Source organism: Jaculus jaculus, chromosome 1 (assembly GCF_020740685.1).
Source record: "Jaculus jaculus isolate mJacJac1 chromosome 1, mJacJac1.mat.Y.cur, whole genome shotgun sequence".
NCBI classification, from domain to species: domain Eukaryota; kingdom Metazoa; phylum Chordata; class Mammalia; order Rodentia; family Dipodidae; genus Jaculus; species Jaculus jaculus.
The window spans coordinates 173,339,763-173,358,845 of NC_059102.1; the positions used below are offsets into that span (position 1 = coordinate 173,339,763).

General features: G+C 38.0%; 1 protein-coding gene and 1 pseudogene across 1 annotated transcript; both read left to right on the plus strand.

The window, feature by feature from the left end:
- The first annotated feature begins 683 nt into the window (after window positions 1-683).
- On the plus strand, window positions 684-1,622 carry LOC101608451 (olfactory receptor 8H1-like). The gene has a single exon (XM_004667753.2). It carries the CDS (start codon window positions 684-686, stop codon window positions 1,620-1,622), a length of 939 nt encoding a protein of 312 aa, XP_004667810.2.
- A 4,620-nt stretch (window positions 1,623-6,242) lies between these two features.
- Window positions 6,243-7,752, plus strand: LOC101613093 (annotated as a pseudogene).
- The last annotated feature ends 11,331 nt before the right edge of the window (window positions 7,753-19,083 follow it).

Consider the following 19,083-nt stretch of genomic DNA (forward strand, 5'->3'; position numbering starts at 1 on the left):
ATGTAGTTTTAGAAAAATTCTCACTTTGTATGTTCTGGTAGGGAAGACATATCATCTTACATGGTGGTTTTATGTCATATTGCAAGCTGTTAAAACCCTTTGAACTGTTAAATTTATCTGCAATTAGAACTAGGTGATATTGCAAGTAAATCAGTAGGAAAGCGCACATTATATTTAGGTCCTGTCTTTGTCCTATATATAAAATTTGTATAATGTTGTTCATGTTTACTAAATAAAGTTTGAATGGGATGACAGTATCATGGGATAGATTTTGGAGTCTAAATAATTGTCATGATCAGAGTCAATATGCACTTATTTATACAGAGTTTATAAAAGGTTATCTGATATTTATGCACACAATTTTTCATTAAAATCAGCGGATAAAATCAGCACCTACTGTGTAATATTTCATGTACATTAAATGTGTTCTTAAAAGAAGGCATTAATATTAGTACCAATAATTTGAAATTTTTAAGTATAAAGTCTATATTATATTGTTTTAAAATGTCTTTTTAAAAATGTGTCTATTTGAAGCAGCTTCTATTGTGACACATGATATAAGTGTTAGCAAATTTAAGCCAACCCAAATAATTATTAAAATACAATTGCATAATCAAAAATGTCTTGATATTATTCAATCTAAGGAAAGTGTTTGTTTTCTGAACAGTATAGGGCAGCTCACAATGAAGACCCGGAATCACACAAAGATGGCTGACTTCATCCTGCTGGGACTGGCAGATTCCAAGGAGATGAGGCTGGTCCTCTCCATGCTCTTTCTCCTGATATACCTGATTACTGTGCTGGGGAATGTGGGCATGATATTGCTCATTCGCTTAGATGCCCAGCTTCACACTCCCATGTATTTCTTTCTCACCCACCTGTCATTTATTGATCTTAGTTATTCAACTGTCATCACCCCTAAAACCTTAGAGATCCTGCTGACTTCCTCCAAGCATATCTCCTTCATTGGCTGCTTCACACAGATGTTCTTCTTTGTCCTTTTGGCAGGTGCTGAATGTTTCCTTCTCTCCTCCATGGCCTATGATCGCTATGTAGCTATCTGCAATCCTCTACACTATCAGGTCGTTATGTCCACAAGACTCTGTCATGCCCTCCTCTTGGTGTCCTATGTATTTGGGGCTGTGGATTCCACTGTCAATGTGCTTTGTATGAGCCAGGTGCAATTCTGCAACTCCAATGTCATACATCACTTTTTTTGTGATTTGTCACCAATTTTATCTCTATCCTGTAGTGACACACATGACATTGAATTAGTGATATTTATTTTTGCTGGTTCTACCCTGATAGTGTCTCTCGCCACATTATTTGTGTCCTATGCATCCATTTTATCTACAATTTTGAAGATCAATTCTTCCTCTGGAAAGCAAAAAGCCTTCTCAACTTGTGCCACCCATCTCCTGGGAGTCACTATATTTTATGGCACCTTGATCTTTACTTATTTAAAACCAAGTAAGTCCTACTCTTTGGGAAAAGATCATGTAGCTTCTGTTTTTTACACTATTGTAATCCCCATGCTGAATCCACTTATATATAGCCTGAGAAATAAAGAAGTAAAAAATGCATTCATTAGAATCTTACAGATGAAAGAGGGCTCCAGGTAATTCAGATAGCAGGGAGGGCCAGCATGTATGCTTCCTTTCCGTATGCCTTACCAAGAATTCTAATTTTTCTAAGAACATATGAATGTCACTAAGTTTGCAACCATACCAAGAATTTCAAAAATGTTTTTCCTTTTATTTCCTCTTTAGTACTATTGCTTTCCTCATCTCTGTCTCATTCTGAAACAATTAAAAGTCTGACTTATATGAGTATTGAGCTTTCATTGTTCAAAACTGATAATGGTCCTACACGTTGCCAGAAATGTGGTATTAAAGTCCTTGCCATAAATAACTGAGAATCACAATACATGTGATAACCTAGAGTATGAATATCTGTGTTTTAAGGTAAATCATGCAAAAATTGAAAACCTTAAATTGCTATCTTATGATAATCCATGCACACTGAAACTTTAGATAATTATATAACAAAAAGACAATTTTGGCACAGTAACAACAGTTTCAGACATCATTTACACATGTATGAAATAGCTTGTTACTTCTATTTTCTTTAATAAGTATCTAAAAGTTTAGGGATCGATTTCCTTACGTGTCCTAGAAGTATATATTTATAATTCTATGTGATAAAAAGAATGGACATAAAGCATTAAAGCAATAAACAAATATTCTGTCTAGTCTTATTTTTCTCATACTATTTGAGGAAAGATCTCATGTTAATCTAGACTAACCTGAAAGTATTATTGTCACTCATGTGATTTTTTTCTCTAAACTAATTATTGTGAATCTATAAACATCTAAGGCATGTGTAAGCAAAATTTATATCATTTCCTCTATATTTTTTAATTTTTTTTGGTTTTTTATTTGTATTTATTTATTTGAGAGTGACAGACAGAGAAAGAGGCAGAGAGAGAGAGAGAATGGGAGCACCAGGGCTTCTAGCCCCTGCAGACAAATTCCAGATGCATGTGCCCTCTTGTGCATCTGGCTAACGTGGGTCCTGGGGAATCGAGCCTCGAACCAGGGTCCTTAGGCTTCACAGGCAAGTGCTTAACCGCTAAGCCATCTCTCCAGCACCTCTATATTTTTTATTAACTTGTAAGGCTAGTATTTGATCATCTCTTTCATGGCAACCTGTGAGGTTAACATGTTTTTAGTGTCCTGGCAAAATTTGTAGTCATCTTGTATTGCTTTGGTCATGACACATTGTAAATTATCAAATAAGACTACATAGAATACTCACTTATATGACTCCCTGATAAATACCTAAAATCCATACCATTCTGTGACATAATCAGTCGGTTTGGCCCCCATTGTACTTCCTTGTCTTTAACTGATACTTTATGTACCTAAGTTGTTTCATGATAAATTCTTCATTATCCATCACCTTCTTTAAAAATCACATTTTAACTTATTGTTCTTGTTTAGGATAGTATTTGACCTGATTATATGTGAATATAATATATGTGTTCTATAATTAATATAATATAATAAATATATAATATACATATATTACAAGTAGACTTTATAACATTATATATAAGACTTTATAATGTACAGAGTTTATATGTAAGATAAATTAAGAAAAAAATTGGGGGCTGGAGAGATAGTGATCAATTAAAGTTGTTTGCTTACAAACCATAAAGTAGTGCATGCATCTGGATTTCATTTGTAGTGGCGCAGGCCCTGGTGTGCCCACTTTCACTCTCTGTCTGTCTGTATTCCTCTGTCTCTATCTCTATACTAAAGAAAAAAAGAGAGATAGAGAGAGAGAGAGAGAGGGAAGAAAGAAAGAAAGATTTTTGACATAACTTGGATTTGCCATAAGATTAATCACAAAATGTATAATAGCCTCAGTATTTAATTTATTTTACAGTTTAATTCAATTTGATAAAAATATGCAGGATCATAAAGCACATCACACAAATGTTGCATGGTGATGAAGTAGATGGCAACAAATAGAATGGAGAATCCTGCAAAAACTGTGATGCCTTCAAATATGTATTAACTTGTTTTTGTACTTTAATTTCAACTAGTAAATGACTGGATCCCCCTTTGTACAAAGTACAAGAAGTTATGGAAGTTATAACAGTTAATATAAGATAGGCCATGATATATATCATTTAAACTGTAAAACAAAGATAAGATATTGAATGCATGGTATGTTAATTAAAAAAATATATAATGAATAGATAATGAGAAGTACAGATATATCTTGTGGACAAAAAGAGATGATTGAGGATAAAAAGTTGTTAAATTTACAAAAGTTTAGAATCATTTCATTTACTTTGAAGTTTGGTATGTTCTGTTCTTTGTAATAGCCATTTACTCCTGATGGGATCATGCTTTTTCTTTAAAATATTCTTGTTGAAAATTGCCATTTCGTCCTTGACAATGCCATCAATACAGTAAATAGAGAAATGAATAATAAGTTCCCCTATTATACACTACTTAAAAAAGCACTGTCTGAGCATTATGTGTCATAAACTTAGTAATGATTAGGCACCCTTTAACTGTGTATGCATATATGTATAATTAAGTGATACCATAGATCTGTATATCATGCACATATATACACGTATGCAGTTATATACACATATTTAAGCATATATATAATAAGAAAGTAGGATCAGCAATTTTGCTTATCATTTCTGTTCTCCTAGGGAAAATGCAAGTCCTTTACTAAATTATCTTTGCACTTTTCTCGTTGAAAGCATGCGATGTAATCTTGCTTGGAAATTGGCCCCTGAGGATGACCACATGTTGCATGATGCTCACTGCCCTTCCTGGTGGCTTCTGGGAACCACCAGGCACAGAGTCAAAGCATGCACTGACGTCCTTATACTCATATATAAGCATGCGTGTAGCTCTCTGGGTTCTTTATACTTACCTACATAGAAAACTATGTATTTAGCCTTCAGCAGAGCACGATTTCTAGGGTATTTAAATTACTTCAGAATTAAAACTAAAATGCACAAAAATGTTGAAATATCAGCCTCAAAGAAAACATCATATAATTTTCAACTTCTTGTTTTCAATTTTTTTTTTGTTAACAACTTCCATGATTATAAAAATATCCCATGGTAATGCCCTCCCTCTGCTCACTTTCCCCTTTGAAAGTCAATTTTCCATCCCATCCCTCCTCCTCTCAATCAGTCTCTCTCTTACTTTGATGTCATGATCTTTTCCTCCACTTATGGTGGTCTTGTGTAGGTAGTGTCAGGCACTGTGAAGTCATGGATATCCAGGCCACTTTGTGTCTGGGGGGAGCACATTGTAAGAAGTCCTACCCTTCCTTTGGCTCTTAATTTCTTTCCACCACCTCTTCTGCAATAGACGCTGAGCCTTGGAAGTTATGATAGAGATATTGCAGTACTGAGTACTCTGGTCACTTCTTTCCAGCACCATGATGCCTTCTGAGTCATCCCAAGGCCACTGCCACCTGAAAAGAGAACATACTCTACCAAAAGTGGCAGTAGTATTAATATAATGGTATGGACATTAAGAGAAGTAATTACTGGGCAGTTTGATAAGCATAGTATATATATTTAGCCACACAGCAGCAGACATTACACCCCTAGGGCTTATGAGTACCCCTATTTTAAGTTCTCAGTATCAGGGTTGTATTTCCTCCCATGGAGCAGGCCTCCAGTCCATTTAGAGGGCAGTTGGTTTCCACCACGATAGACATGCCACTATTGCATCTGTTAGCTCATTTGGCCTGGATAGCCAAATATAAGGCTTGCAGGGTCCACTGCTGAGTATCTTCACTAGTGTTTTCTCTTCCTCCCATTTAACTGCCCACAGAATGGCTTCTTCCAGCTTTCTGTCTGCTGGTCTACATGGAGGAGGTTATCAGCTCAGTTCCAGCAGGATTTCTCAGTGGCCTTGCAGCCCAAGTACGTGGAGTCTTCAGCAATAGAGTCTTACCATCTAGTCCTGGTGTGAAACCAAGGGACTTATCAATGGCTTATAATGTTTGGGGGGCATCAGGGACCTCGCTGGCCAAAACCTCACTGGACATTATCTCATACCTGGCACTGAAAAAATTTATTAACTTAGTTTGGAGTTAATAAAAAATTTAGGTACATGATTTTAGATGTTTCCCTTTCCTTCATTGTTCTTGGCCCCTCATCTTTGGCTCATAGTAAGTATTCAAAAACTGGAAGATGTGGGCTGGAGAGATGGCTTAGTGGTTAAGCGCTTGCCTGTGAAGCCTAAGGACCCTGGTTCGAGGCTCGGTTCCCCAGGTCCCACGTTAGCCAGATGCACAAGGGGGCGCACGTGTCTAGAGTTCGTTTGCAGAGGCTGGAAGCCCTGACGCGCCCATTCTCTCTCTCTCCCTCTATCTGTCTTTCTCTCTGTGTCTGTTGCTCTCAAATAAATAAATTTTAAAAAGGATTTAAAAAAAAAAACAAAAAAAAACTGGAAGATGTGATCAGATACTGAAATAGGGTAGTTATTAAATGAGCATGAAAGCCACGTGGCCAATGGACATGAGGAGTGTCAGAACTTTTAGAAACAGACATGTAAAACTGATGGAATGGGATTCTAAAAATAATGATAATGTTTGCAAATGTATTTTTAGAACAATTCTTCTGTTGTATCTTCTGACAAGGAAAAGATATCTTCCTTAGTTTTTTTTGTCACATCACAACCTGTTAGAACATGGTGAACTGTGAAATTAAACTACAATTCAAAGTAGGTGTTATTGCAAAGTAATCAGCAGGCAATTACACATTACTTTAGGTTCTGTCTTTGTCCTACATATAACATTTGTATAATATTGTTCATGTTTACTAAACAAATTTTGAGTAGGATGACAGTATCATGGACTTAGATTTTGGATTCTGAATAGTTGACATGATCACAGAGTCAACATGCCTTTATTTGTACAGAGATATAAAAAGTTATCCGATCTTTATGTGCATCATCAAAGTCAGTGGTTTAAATTAGGAACTACTATACAACATTTCATGCACATTAAATGTATTCTCATAAGAAAACATTCATATTAGTACTGACAATTTGAAATTTTAAATTATGTAGACTAAATTATATTGCTTTAAAATGTCTGTTCATAAATGTATCTATTTATGGAAAATTCTATAGCTACACATAAAAGTGCTGCTAATTTGAGACAACCTAAATATTATAAAAGTACAGTAACATAATCAAAAATGTCTTTTGACATCATGCAATCTAAGAAAGACTTTTATTTCTCACCAGTATATGGCAAGTCCATATAGAGACCTAGAATAGCATAAATGTGGCTGACTTCATCTTCATGGGACTCAAAAATTCCAAGGAGATGAAGCTGGTCCTCTCAGTGCTCTTTCTCCTGATATATTAGATTACTGAGCTGGGAAATGTGGGAAGGATACTGATCATTCGCCTATATGTTCACCTTCACACTCCCATGTATTTGTTTCTCACCCACCTGTCAATTCTTGTCCTCAGTTGCTCAAATGTCATCACCCCTAAAACCTTACAGATCCTGCTGACTTCCTCCAAGCATATCTCCTTCATGGGCTGCTTCACACAGATGTTCTTCTTTGTCCTCTTGGCAGCTACTGAATGTTTCCTTCTCTCCTCCATGGACTGTGATCACTGCGTAGCTATCTGCAGTGCTCTACACTATGCGGTTATTATGTCCGCCATACTCTGGCATGCCCTCCTCATGGTGTCCTATATACTTGGAGCTATAGATTTCACTGTCAATATGCTTTGCATGAGCAAAGTACAATTCTGCAACTCGAATGTCATCCATCACTTTTTTTTTGTGATTTATAACCAATTTTATCCCTACCCTGTAGGGACACACAAAACATTGAAATAGTGAAATTTGTTTTAGCAGGTTCTCTATAATAGTGTGTCTTGTCATATTATCTATATCCTATTTTCTCTATAGTTTTGAAAATCAGTTAAACTTCTGGCATGAAGAAGGCCTTCTCAACATGTGCCTCCAATCTCCTGGGAGTCACCACCTTTTACGACACTTTGATCTTTACTTATATAAAATCAAGTGTCCTTTGGAAAGTTTCAAGTGGCTTCTGACTTTTACACTATTGTGATCCCCATGCTGAATCCACTCATCCACAGTCTGAGAAAAAAAGAAGTAAAAAATGCGTTCATTAGAATCTTACAGAGAAGCAAGGGCTCCAGGTATTTCAGATAGCAGTGAGGCCCACCCAGCATGAAAGCCTCCTGTCCTTACATCGAAGTATTCCTTCAGGGTCCTTTTCTAAAAACAAGAGAAAATCTTCTTATCTGTATATGGAGCTTATCTTAGATACAACTGGTCTTAGATCTTTCCATGATGTGGCTTTCCAACTCTCTGCATGACTGGTAGTAATAGAACACATGCTAACCCACGGTCGGATGTCTGTGTTTATAAGTGCAACTAGTGTGGAAACCGCAATGTTCCTTCATAATTCTTAAGCCGGTATCATACTGTGAACTGAAGTTCCCAGAAAAGCTCTGCATCTGCTACACCTACTTCCAGCAAGGGTACATGGACTTATAAAATCCTTGTGATCACAGGAGATGGAACGTTGCAAGGTGACAGTAAAATTACCCAGGGCTACCTTTAGCCCCTCAATAGCCATTTATTGCTCACCTCTGAGTCTGACCAAACTTGTCTCTCAGTTGATCAGGTGCAAACTTTTTTTTTTTTTTTTTTTTACTAGCAGACCACCAGCTTCCACCAACTCAGGACCTAAAAATGTAATCAAATAATATTTGAAGAGGGAGAGAGGGAGAGAGGGAGGGAGAGGGAGAGAGAGAGAGAAAGAGAGAGAGAGACAGAGAGGGGGGGGGAGAGAGAGAAGCTGTAGAAGATTAAGGTCAGTCTCTATTATACCCTCTCCAGTGCCTTGTGACTCAGGTGTTCCCTCTAAAGACCTGTTGAAGGTTCAACCATTGGTTTGCCTTTTAGGATGTAGAATTTTATGGTACCATTGCCATTTGGGTCCAGATTTGGGTCCTCCATCACTCTCTTTTCCTTCCCTCCCTCCCCACTCACCTTATTGTAATTTAATACATTTAGCCTAAGCAGTATAGCCCAGGACCTGAAAATTATCTCAAATTGTTTAAAATTATATTATTGTTAAATTGTTGGTTATGTTCATTTCTATTTTGTGTGTTTCATTAATGTTTTCCTCTGTTTGATTTTTACTAGTTCATTTTCAAGTTCGTCAATAATATTCCTTATCATTATATTTCAGGATGTTCATTTAGAAAATAATGTGTCACATTTATTGAAAGAATGAGATGCTTTTATTTTTAGAATTTAATTGCATGGTTCACTATAATTATCATTGATTCAGTGAGATCCCTTGTATATTTATAACTACTATTATCCACGCCTATGTGAGCTTGCATACCAGTAACCATCAAGCCTCTGTGCATACAGACTAACTGGAGTATTTGCTCAAACAAGCAGATTTTATTGATTTATTTTTATAAGCCCTCAGTGAAAGTCTGAAAAGCTGACTTTGAGAGTGAACATAGACCCTTTCTCCTGGAGACTGATTCTTCCAGTCACTCACACTTGACTTTAATGATCCTTTCAAAGTAAGATTGCAGTGAAAGTCTGAAAAGCTGACTTTGAGAGTGAACATAGACCCTTTCTCCTGGAGACTGATTCTTCCAGTCACTCACACTTGACTTTAATGATCCTTTCAAAGTAAGATTGCTTGATCCTTTTAAAAAAAAATAACTTATTTATGTTTTATGTTGCATATATTTTATTTTGGTAATAATCCCTACCCATTACGTTATCTTGATTCTCCCTGTCTCTCTATTCTGCTGAACCCTATTTTCTTGCCAACCAGTCTGTTGCAGTCAGGTTTGCATTGCTGGTACATATCACCCGACCAAGAGTAGCTATTAGGGGAAAAGGGTTTACTTTGGCTTACAGCCTTGAGGAGGAAGCTCTATGATGTCAGGGAAATGATGGCATGAGCAGAAGGTGGACATCACCTCCTGGCCAACATCAGGTGCACAACAGAAACAGGAGAGTGTGCCAAACACTGGCAAGAGGACACTGACCATAATACTCATAGGCCCACCTGCAAGAATACTCTGCTTCTAAGAAGTGTTAATTCCCAAATCTCCATCAGCTGGGAACCGAACATTCAGAACACCTAAGTTAATGGGGGGACAACTGAATCAAACCACAACACAGCCCCTCTTCTACTTTGATGTCTGTCTCTCTGACTCTCAAACAGATCTGAAACACAGTCATTTACATTTTCAATATGTCTATATGTATAAGACTTATGTGCTGCGAAACACTATGGGAGGCATAAATGTTAAGTATATAAGGTCATAGCTAAGCTAAAATATTGAGTTAATTGATTTGTATTTGTATATCTGGTTTATATGATAGGTACATTTTCACCCACACAGTGTAAGGAGTAGAGGAAGGCATGGGCATTATCCCATAGAAGTTCCACTCCTTAGAGGTCAGGCTAGGTGTATGTTTCCAATCTCAGTCCTGTAGTGCACAACAAAAGGTATTTTGTGCATATCTCAAGTAAATGAAAATAACCCCAAAGAATACAATAAAAAATATGGCCTATTCTTCATCCATGGGGACTCTGTCTCATCACTGAGCACTGTCCTGTCAAGTGTGTCCTGGTAAGTTCGTTTGTGTGTGGATCTATCATGATACTTGTATTGAATATTGAATAAAGATGGGTGCTATGTCTACTTTTCCTCAGATACATATTGGATTACAATGTTAGAAAGATATAAAAAAACTAATAAAAAATCGTATACAGCATTTTGTTTGGATATTGATTTTGGTTGGTTTAGCTTGTAATCCTGAAATGTGTACATGACAAAAAACAATTTTCCTACTAGGAAAAGAAATATAACGTAAGTTTCCTAACATTTTTTCTCAAGTTTTATTAACATTTTCCATGATTATAAAAAATATCCCATGGTAATACCCTCCCTTCCCCTCAACTTTCCCCATTGAAATTCTATACTCCATCATATCCCCTCCCCATCTCAATCAGTCTCTCTTTTATTTTGATGCCATGATCTTTTCCTCCTCTTATGATGATCTTATGTAGGTAGTGTCAGGAACTATGAGGTCATAGATAATAGGGCCATTTTATGGAGGGAGCATGTTGTAAGGAGTCCTACCCTTCCTTTGGCTTTACGTTCTTTCCACCACCTCTTTAGCATTACACCCTGAGTCTTAGAAGGTGTGATTGAGATGTTGCTCAGTACTCCAGTCACTTCTTTCCAGCACTATGATACCTACTGAGTCATCCCAAGGTCACTGCCATCTGAAAAGAGGATTCTCTACCAAAAGTGAGAGTAGCATTAATATAAGTGTATGAATATTGAGAAAAGTGCTTGCTAGGCAGTTTGATAAGCATAGTATATACATTTATCTACACATCAGCAGATGTTACACCCCTGGGGCTCATGACTACCCCGGTTTTAAGTTTTAAGTATCAGGGATGTATTCCCTCCCATGGAGTGGGCCTCCATTCCAATGGGAGGGCAATTGGTTTCCATCATGACAGACATGCCATTATTGCATCCATTGGCTCATTTGCCTGGCTGGCCAATTATAAGGCTTGCAGTGTCCACTGTTGAGTATCTTCACTGGTGGTATCTCTTTCTCCCATTGAACTGCATGTAGAATGGCTTCTTACAGCTTTCTGTCAGCTGGTCTACATTGAGAAGGTGGCCTTGAAGACCAAGTATGTAGAGTCTTCAATAATAGCATCTTAACATCTGTTCCTGGTGGGAAACCAAGGGCCTTGGAAATGGCCTATAATGTTTTGGGGCATCAGGGACCTCCCTAGACAAAACCTCACAGGAAGGTATCCCAACCCTTGCACTGAAAATTTTCTAGCAATGATCTATGGCTCCTGAGTTTTTCACTGTCCAAAACCAGAGGATTCCATAGGATTTATTTACATCCTCTTAGATTTTAATAAGCCCTCCCTCTACTTTGCTTTACTCAATCTTGTCCCCTGACCTCACTTTGGGCCTTTTCACCCCAGTTAATCTATTCTTCTATTTATACATATATACAATACCAACCTATTAAGTTCCCTCCTCCCTTCCTTTCTCTTTTCTTTATATCTCTTTTTTAGCTTACTGGCCTTGCTACTGAGATTTTTCCTTCTCACACAGAAGCCCAATTATCTGTAGCTAGGATCTACATATGAGAAAGAACATGCAATGCTTGGCATTCTGGCCCTGGGTTACCTCACTTAATATAATCCATTCCAGATCCATACATTTTCCTGCAAATTTCATAACTTAGTTTTTCTTTACCGCTGAGTAGAACTCCATTGTGCCAGATCTTCATTATCTACTCATCAGTTGAGGGACATCTAGGCTGGTTCAATTTCCTGGCTATTATGAATTGAGCAGCAATAAACATTGTTGACCACGTACCTCTAAGGAAATGAGATGAGTCCTTTGGATATATGCCTAGGAGTGCTATAACTGGGTCATATGGGAGATCAATCTTTAGCTGTTTTGTGAACCTCCACAATAGCTGGACCAGATTGCATTCCCAACAATAATGTGGAAGGGTTCCCCTTTTTACACATTCCTGCCAGCATGCATGACCATTTTTTTCGTGATGATAGCCAATCTGACAGGAGTGAGATGGAATCTCCATGTAGTTTTAATATACATTTCGCTGATGACTACGGACATAGAACATTTTTTTTAGAAGCTTATACACCATCAGTATTTCTTCTTTGGAGAACTCTCTACTTAGCTCCATAGCCCATTTTTCAATTGGCTTGTTTGATTTCTTATTATTTAAATTTTTGAGTTCTTTGTAAATCTAAGATAATAATACTCTATCAGATATATAGTTGGCAAAGATTTTTTTTTCCATTCTGTAAGTTGCCTCTTTGCTTTATTCACAGTGTTCTTTGCAGTACAAAATCTTTGTTATTTCATGAGGTCCCAGTGGTTAATCTGTTTTTTTTTTTTTTTAATTTAATTTATTAGTTTTCTTTTCAGCAAATACAGGCAGTTTGGTACCATTGTTTAGGCTCATCCATGATCTAACCCCTCCAATTGGACCTCCTTGTTGCTGTAATTGGGTTGTGCATTGTGGAGTTAGCCCACAGTTATTGGTACAATAAATGTCTCTGCAAATCATGACCCAACAAGTGACTCTGACATTCTTTCCACCCCCTGTTCAACAAAATTTTCCAGAGCCATGTTGGGATCGTTTTGTGTCTGCTTCAGTGCTGAGGTCTTGGGGGGGTCTGAGGCTCTGACTCTCTGATTTGGTAGGAGTTGATTTTTCTCTGCATTGGTCTCCTTCCCATTTGTGCTGGTATCCGGTTCATCAGGAAAACATCACCCTTGCTTGTTTCGCCAATTGTCCTTAGTTTCAGTCGGGCCCCTTTTGAGGTATGTTGATGCAGCTCTCTCCTTAGGATGTGCATCTATCTGAAAAAGAGAAACAGATTCTCCAACAGAGAGTAAGTTAGCAGCCATAAAATTGAGATAACACTTACTGTTTTCATAGACAGTTTGATAGGTGTAGGCCCTCTTGTACCCCATGATTGATGGTAGCTTGATATTGGAGAGTGGGTTTATGTTTGGGTATGGTTCTGACTTGTTTCCCAGCTCCGGCTATGGGTCTCATGCCACTGAGGTGATCAGTTAGCCAAATCAAGAGCAGTTGGTTCCCCACCAAGGCTGTGTGCCACTATTGCACTTGTGTGGGCATCACATCAGGTTATTTGTTGCTAATTAGGTTAGACAATGAGTTCCTTGGACAGATATTGGTCATTTTCCCCAGTCGCCCATGTAAAACCTACTGGCATTAGTCATGCTGACTGTCTGGGGACTGACCCTCTCCTGGCTTCCAGCAATGCCTTTCCATTTTACGTGTCAGCTGTGTATGGAGTCTTCAGCAATAGGGTCTTACAACTGGCTTTTGGAGAGTCATCAAGTACTCTGACAGAAGTCTGTCATTGTTTTGGGAAACCTTGTAGGTTTCTCTGATCAAAAGCTCATTGTCGATGGTAGACCCAAGCTGGTAGTGTGGGTTTCAAGTCAGTGCCCACTAAGAAATTGAGGAAAAACATAACTAATATACAAGAGTTAGAGAGGAGAGAGATAGAGGGGAAAGGGGGGGAGGGAGGGAGGGAAGATGTAGAAGATTTAGGTGAGTCTTGATCCTACCCTCTCCAGTGCCTTATGGTTCAGGTGTTTCCCGTAAGGGTCTAGTGAAGGTTCAGCCATTTGGTCTGTCTTTTAGGAAGTCAAATTTTATGGTACCATTGCCGGTTGGGGCCAGATTACTGTTTTCCACCCTTCAATGCCCCCCTCGCCCTCCCCATCCATCCTATTGTCTAGTCCATGAGGTGCTTGCTGGGTATGTAAGGTATCTTGGGTAGATTCAGGTTAGGTGTTGTACATGAGTGAGACTATGTGTCGATTTTTTTTCTGTGATTGGGTAAGTTCACAGAGTATGATCTGTTCCAGGTTCAACCATTTTTCCGCAAATGTCTTTGGGTCGTTTTCTCTTACTGCTGTATAGAATTCCATTGTGTAGATATACCACATCTTTGTTATCCATTCTTCTAATGATGGACATCTGGTTTGATTCCAGCTTTTAGCTATTACGAATTGAGCTGCTCCAAACATGTTTGAACAAATCTCTCTGGCCTGTGGTTTGAAGGTTTTAGGGTAGATGCCCAGTAAAGGTATAACTGGGTCTGTTGTTCTGTAGTCGGGTTTTTCAGGAGTCTCCATATTGCTTTCCAAAGTGGTTGTACCATCCTACATTCCCACCAACAGTGAATGAGTGTTCCTACTTATCCACATCCTTGCCAGCATTTATTTTCATTTGATTTTTTATGTTAGCTATCCTTATTGGGGTAAGTTGGATTCTCATACATGTTTTAATTTGCATTTCTCTGATGAATAGGGATGATGAAAATTTTCTTAAGTGTGTGTTTGTCGTTTGTATATCTTCCTCTGTGAATTGCCTGTTCAACTCTGTGCCCCATTTTGTGAGTGGGGTATTTGTCTTCTTATTGTTTAGATTTTTTAGTTCTTTGTAGATTCTAGAGATTAGGCCTCTATAATTTGGATAATCTGCAAATATTTTCTCCCATTCTGTGGGTATTCTATTGGCTTTGCTTATTATATGCTTGTCTGTAAGGAAACTCTTCCGCTTCATATGATCCCATTGGTTGAGTGACTGTTTAAGGACTTGAGCCACTGGGGTTTTGTTCAGGAAGTCTTTTTGCATTCCTATATCATGGAAAGTACTTCCTAAATTTTCTTCCAGTAGTATTCGAGTTTCTGGTCTTATGTTGAGGTCTTTGATCCATTTGGATTTGGGTGTAGTGCATGGTGAAATGTGTGGATCAAGTTTTAGTTTCCTGCATGTGGTTATCCAGTTTGTCCAGCACCATTTGTTGAAGATGCTATCTTTTTTCCAGCCTATATTGTTCAGGCCTTTGTCAAATATCAAATAGCTATAGTTGCTTGAGCCAAAGTCTGGGTCCTCAACTCTATTCCATTGGTCTATACTCCTGTTTTTATGCCAGTACCATGCTGTTTATATTACTATGGCTTTGTAGTATAGATTTAGATCAGGCATGGTGATGCCACCAGAGGTATTTCTTTTGCTGAGGATATGTTTGGATATGCAAGGCCTTCTGTTTTTCCATATGAAATTGGAGATCATTTTTTTCTATCTATGTGAAGAACACTGTAGGGATTTTAATTGGGATTGCATTAAATCTATATATTGCCTTTGGTAGGATTGTCATCTTCACAATGTTAATTCTGCCTATCCAGGAGCATGGAAAGTCTTTCCATCTTCTCAAGTCCTCCTCAATTTCTTTTTTGAGAGTTTTTATATTTTTGTTGTATAGCTCTTATACTTCCTTGGTTAACATTATTCCAAGATATTTTTTTGTTGTTGTTGTTGCTATTGAAAATGGGACTATGTCTTTAGATCTTTTTCTGTATCTTTGTCATTTGCATTCAAAAATGCTACCGATTTTTGTGCATTGATTTTGTATCCTGCTACTTTGCTATAGGAGTTAATCATCTTCAGGACTTTTGGGATGGATTCTCTCGGGTGTCTTACATATACAATCATGTCAACAGCAAATAGAGCTAACTTAACTTCTTCCTTTCCAAATTGTATCCCTTTAATTTCCTTCTCCTGTCTTATTGCTTGAGCTAGGACTTCCAGAACAATATTGAAAATCAGAGGTGAGAGAGGACATCCTTGTCTTGTTCCTGATCTCAATGGGAATTCCTCCAGTCTCTCTCCATTAAGTATTATTTGGGCCTTTGGAGCTTGTTTTTTTTTTTTTTTTTTTTTTTTTTTTTAATTTAATTTATTAGTTTTCTTTTCTGCAAATACAGGCAGTTTGGTACCATTGTTTAGGCTCATCTATGATCTACCCCTCCCATTGGACCCTCCTTTTTGATGTAAATGGGTCGTTCATTGTGGAGTTAGCCCACAGTTATTGGTATGATAAATGTCTCTGCAAATCATGACCCAACATGTGACTCTCACATTCTTTCTGCCCCCTCTTCTGCAAAATTTCCATGAGTCATGTTGGGTTCATTTTTGGTCTGCTTCAGTGATGAGGTGTTGGGGGCCTCTGAGGCTCTGTCTCTCTGATTTGGTGGGAGTTGATTTTTTCTGCGTTGGTCTCCTTCCCCTTTGTGCTGGTATCCAGTTCACAGGAAAACATCACCCTTGCTTGTTTCACCAATTGTCCTTAGTTTCAGTTGGGCCCCTTTTGAGGTATGTTGATGCAGCTCTCTCCTTAGGATGTGCATCTATCTGAAAAAGAGAAGCAGATTCTCCAATGGAGAGTAAGTTAGCACCTGGAAAATTGAGATAACACTTACTTTTTTGATAGAGAGTTTGATAGGTGTAGGCCCTCTTGTACCCCATGATTGATGGTAGCTTGATATTGTAGAGTGGGCTTATGTTTGGGTATGGTTCTGACCTGTTTCACAGCTCCATCTATGTGTCTAGTACCACTGAGGTGATCAGTTAAGCAAATCAAGAGCAGTTGGTTCCTCACCATGGCTGTGTGTCACTATTGCAATTGTTTGGGCATCACATCAGGTTATTTGTTGTTAATTAGTATAGACAATGAGTTTCTTGGACAGATATTGGTCATTTCTCCCAGTTGCCCATGTAGCACCTTCTGGCAGTTGACACACTGACTGTCTGGGGACTGAGTCTCTCCTGGCTTCCAGCAATGCCATTCCATTTCACATGTCAGCTGTGTATGGAGTCTTCAGCAATATGGTCTTACCACTGGCCTTTGGTGGGTCATCAAGTACTCTGACAGAAGTCTGTCATTTTTTTGGGAAACCTTGTAGGTTTCTCTGATGAAAAGCTCATTGTCGATGGTAGACCCAATCAGGAAGTGGGGTTTACAGGTCAGTGCCCACTATGAAATTGAGGAAAAACATAACTAATATACAAGAGTTAGAGAGGAGAGAGATAGAGGGGAGAGGGGGAGAGGGAGGGAGGGAAGATGTGGAAGATTAGGTTAGTCTTGATCCTACCCTCTCCAGTGTCTTGTGGTTCAGGTATTTCCTGTAAGGGTCTAGTGAAGGTTCAGCCATTTGGTCTGTCTTTTAGGAAGTAGAATTTTATGGTACCATTGCCGTTTGATCCAGATTACTGTTTTCCACCCTTCGATGCCCTCCCCTCCCATCCATCCTATTATCTAGTCCATGAGGTGCTTTGTATGTTGCCTTTCTTGTGTTAAGATGTGAACTGGTCATGCTGATTCTCTCCAATGTTTTGATCATGCAGTGATGTTTTATCTTGTCAAAGGCCTTTTCTGCATCTATCAAAATGATCATATGGTTTTTATGTTTAAGCTTGTTTATGTGGTGTATTACATTGACAGATTTTCGTATGTTGAACCACCCTTTTGTTCCTGGGATAAATCCTACTTAGTCAAGCTGAATAATGCTTTTGATGTGTTGTTGGGTTCAGTTTGCAAGTATTTTGTTCAAAATCTTTACATCTATGTTCATTAGGGAAATAGGCCGGTAGTTTTCTTTTCTTGTGGCATCTCTGCCTGGTTTTGGGATGACGGTTATACTAGCTTCATAGAAGGAGTTGGATAGCTTTCCCTGTTCTTCAATTGTGTGTCACGGTTTTAGGAAGATTGGTTTGAGTTCTTCCATGAAGGTTTGAGAAAATTCATTTGGGAATCCATCTGTTCCTGGACTCTTCTCTTTTGGGAGGTTTTTATTACTCTTTCAATCTCCATGAGTGTGATGGGTTCATTGAGGTGATTAATCTGCTCTGAGTTTAGCTTTGGTAGATGGTATGCATCCAGGAATTTATCCATCTCCTCCACATTATCCATTTCTGTGGAGTAGAGATTTTTGAAGTAAGTCCTGATGATTCTCCCAATTTCACTTATGTCTGTTGTGATCTCTCCTTTTTCATTTTGAATTTTGTTAATTTGGAGTCTCTCCTTTTTTTGCTTCATCAAATTGGCCAGAGGTTTGTCAATCTTGTTTATTTTTTTCAAAGAACCAGCTCTTTGTTTTGTCAATTGCCTTAATTGTTTCCTTGGTTTCCAATTCATTACTTTCTGCTCTGATTTTAATTATTTCTTTCCTTCTGGAGCTCTTTGGGTTGGATTTTTCTTGTTTTTCCAGTGTCTTTAGGTGGACGGTTAGGCTAATGATTTGGGATCTTTCTGTCTTTTTATGAAGGCAATGAGTGCTATGAATTTTCCCTTGAGGACTGCCTTCATTGTGTCCCGTAAGTTTTGGTATGATGTGTTCTCATTGTCATTAAATTCCAGGAATTTTGCAATTTCATTTTTTATTTCATCCACTATCCATTTATTGTTTAAGAGTATGCTATTCAGTTTCCAATTTCCATTGGGATTCTTGGTGGGTCTTTTCTTATTGATTTCTAGTAATATAGCATTATGATCTGATATCATGCAGGGAATTATGTCAATTTTCCTAAATATGTGGAGGCAGTCTTTGTGACCCTGTATATGGTCTATTTTAGAGAATGTTCCATGGGCTGCTGAGATGAATGTGTATTCTGTGTATTTGGGATGGAAAGTTGTGTAGATGTCCGTTAGGTCTAAGTGTTCTATGGTTTTGTTGAGCTCTCTTACTTCCCTGTTGAGTTTTTGTTTGGATGATCTGTCTATTACTAATAATGGTGTGTTGAATTCCCCAGCTATGATGGTGTTGGTGGTTATTTCTGTTTTATTGTCAAGTAGGTTTTGTTTTATGAACTGTGGTGCCCCTGTGTTTGGTGCATAAAGATTTGTGATTGTGATATCCTCTTGATATATTGTTCCCTTTATAACTAGGAAGTAGCCTTCTTTGTCTTTTTAAATTGTTTTTGGTTTGAAGTCAATTTTATCTAATATTAATATAGCTACACCTGCTTGTTTCTTATTCCCATTTGCTTGGAATATTGTTTTCCACCCTGAGGAGGTTTCTGTCTTTAGTGGTAAGG

What these genes read in the sequence shown, in the direction of transcription:
- LOC101608451 (XM_004667753.2), top strand. Translation starts at nt 684, where the DNA reads ATGAAGACCCGGAATCACACAAAGATGGCTGACTTCATCCTGCTGGGA.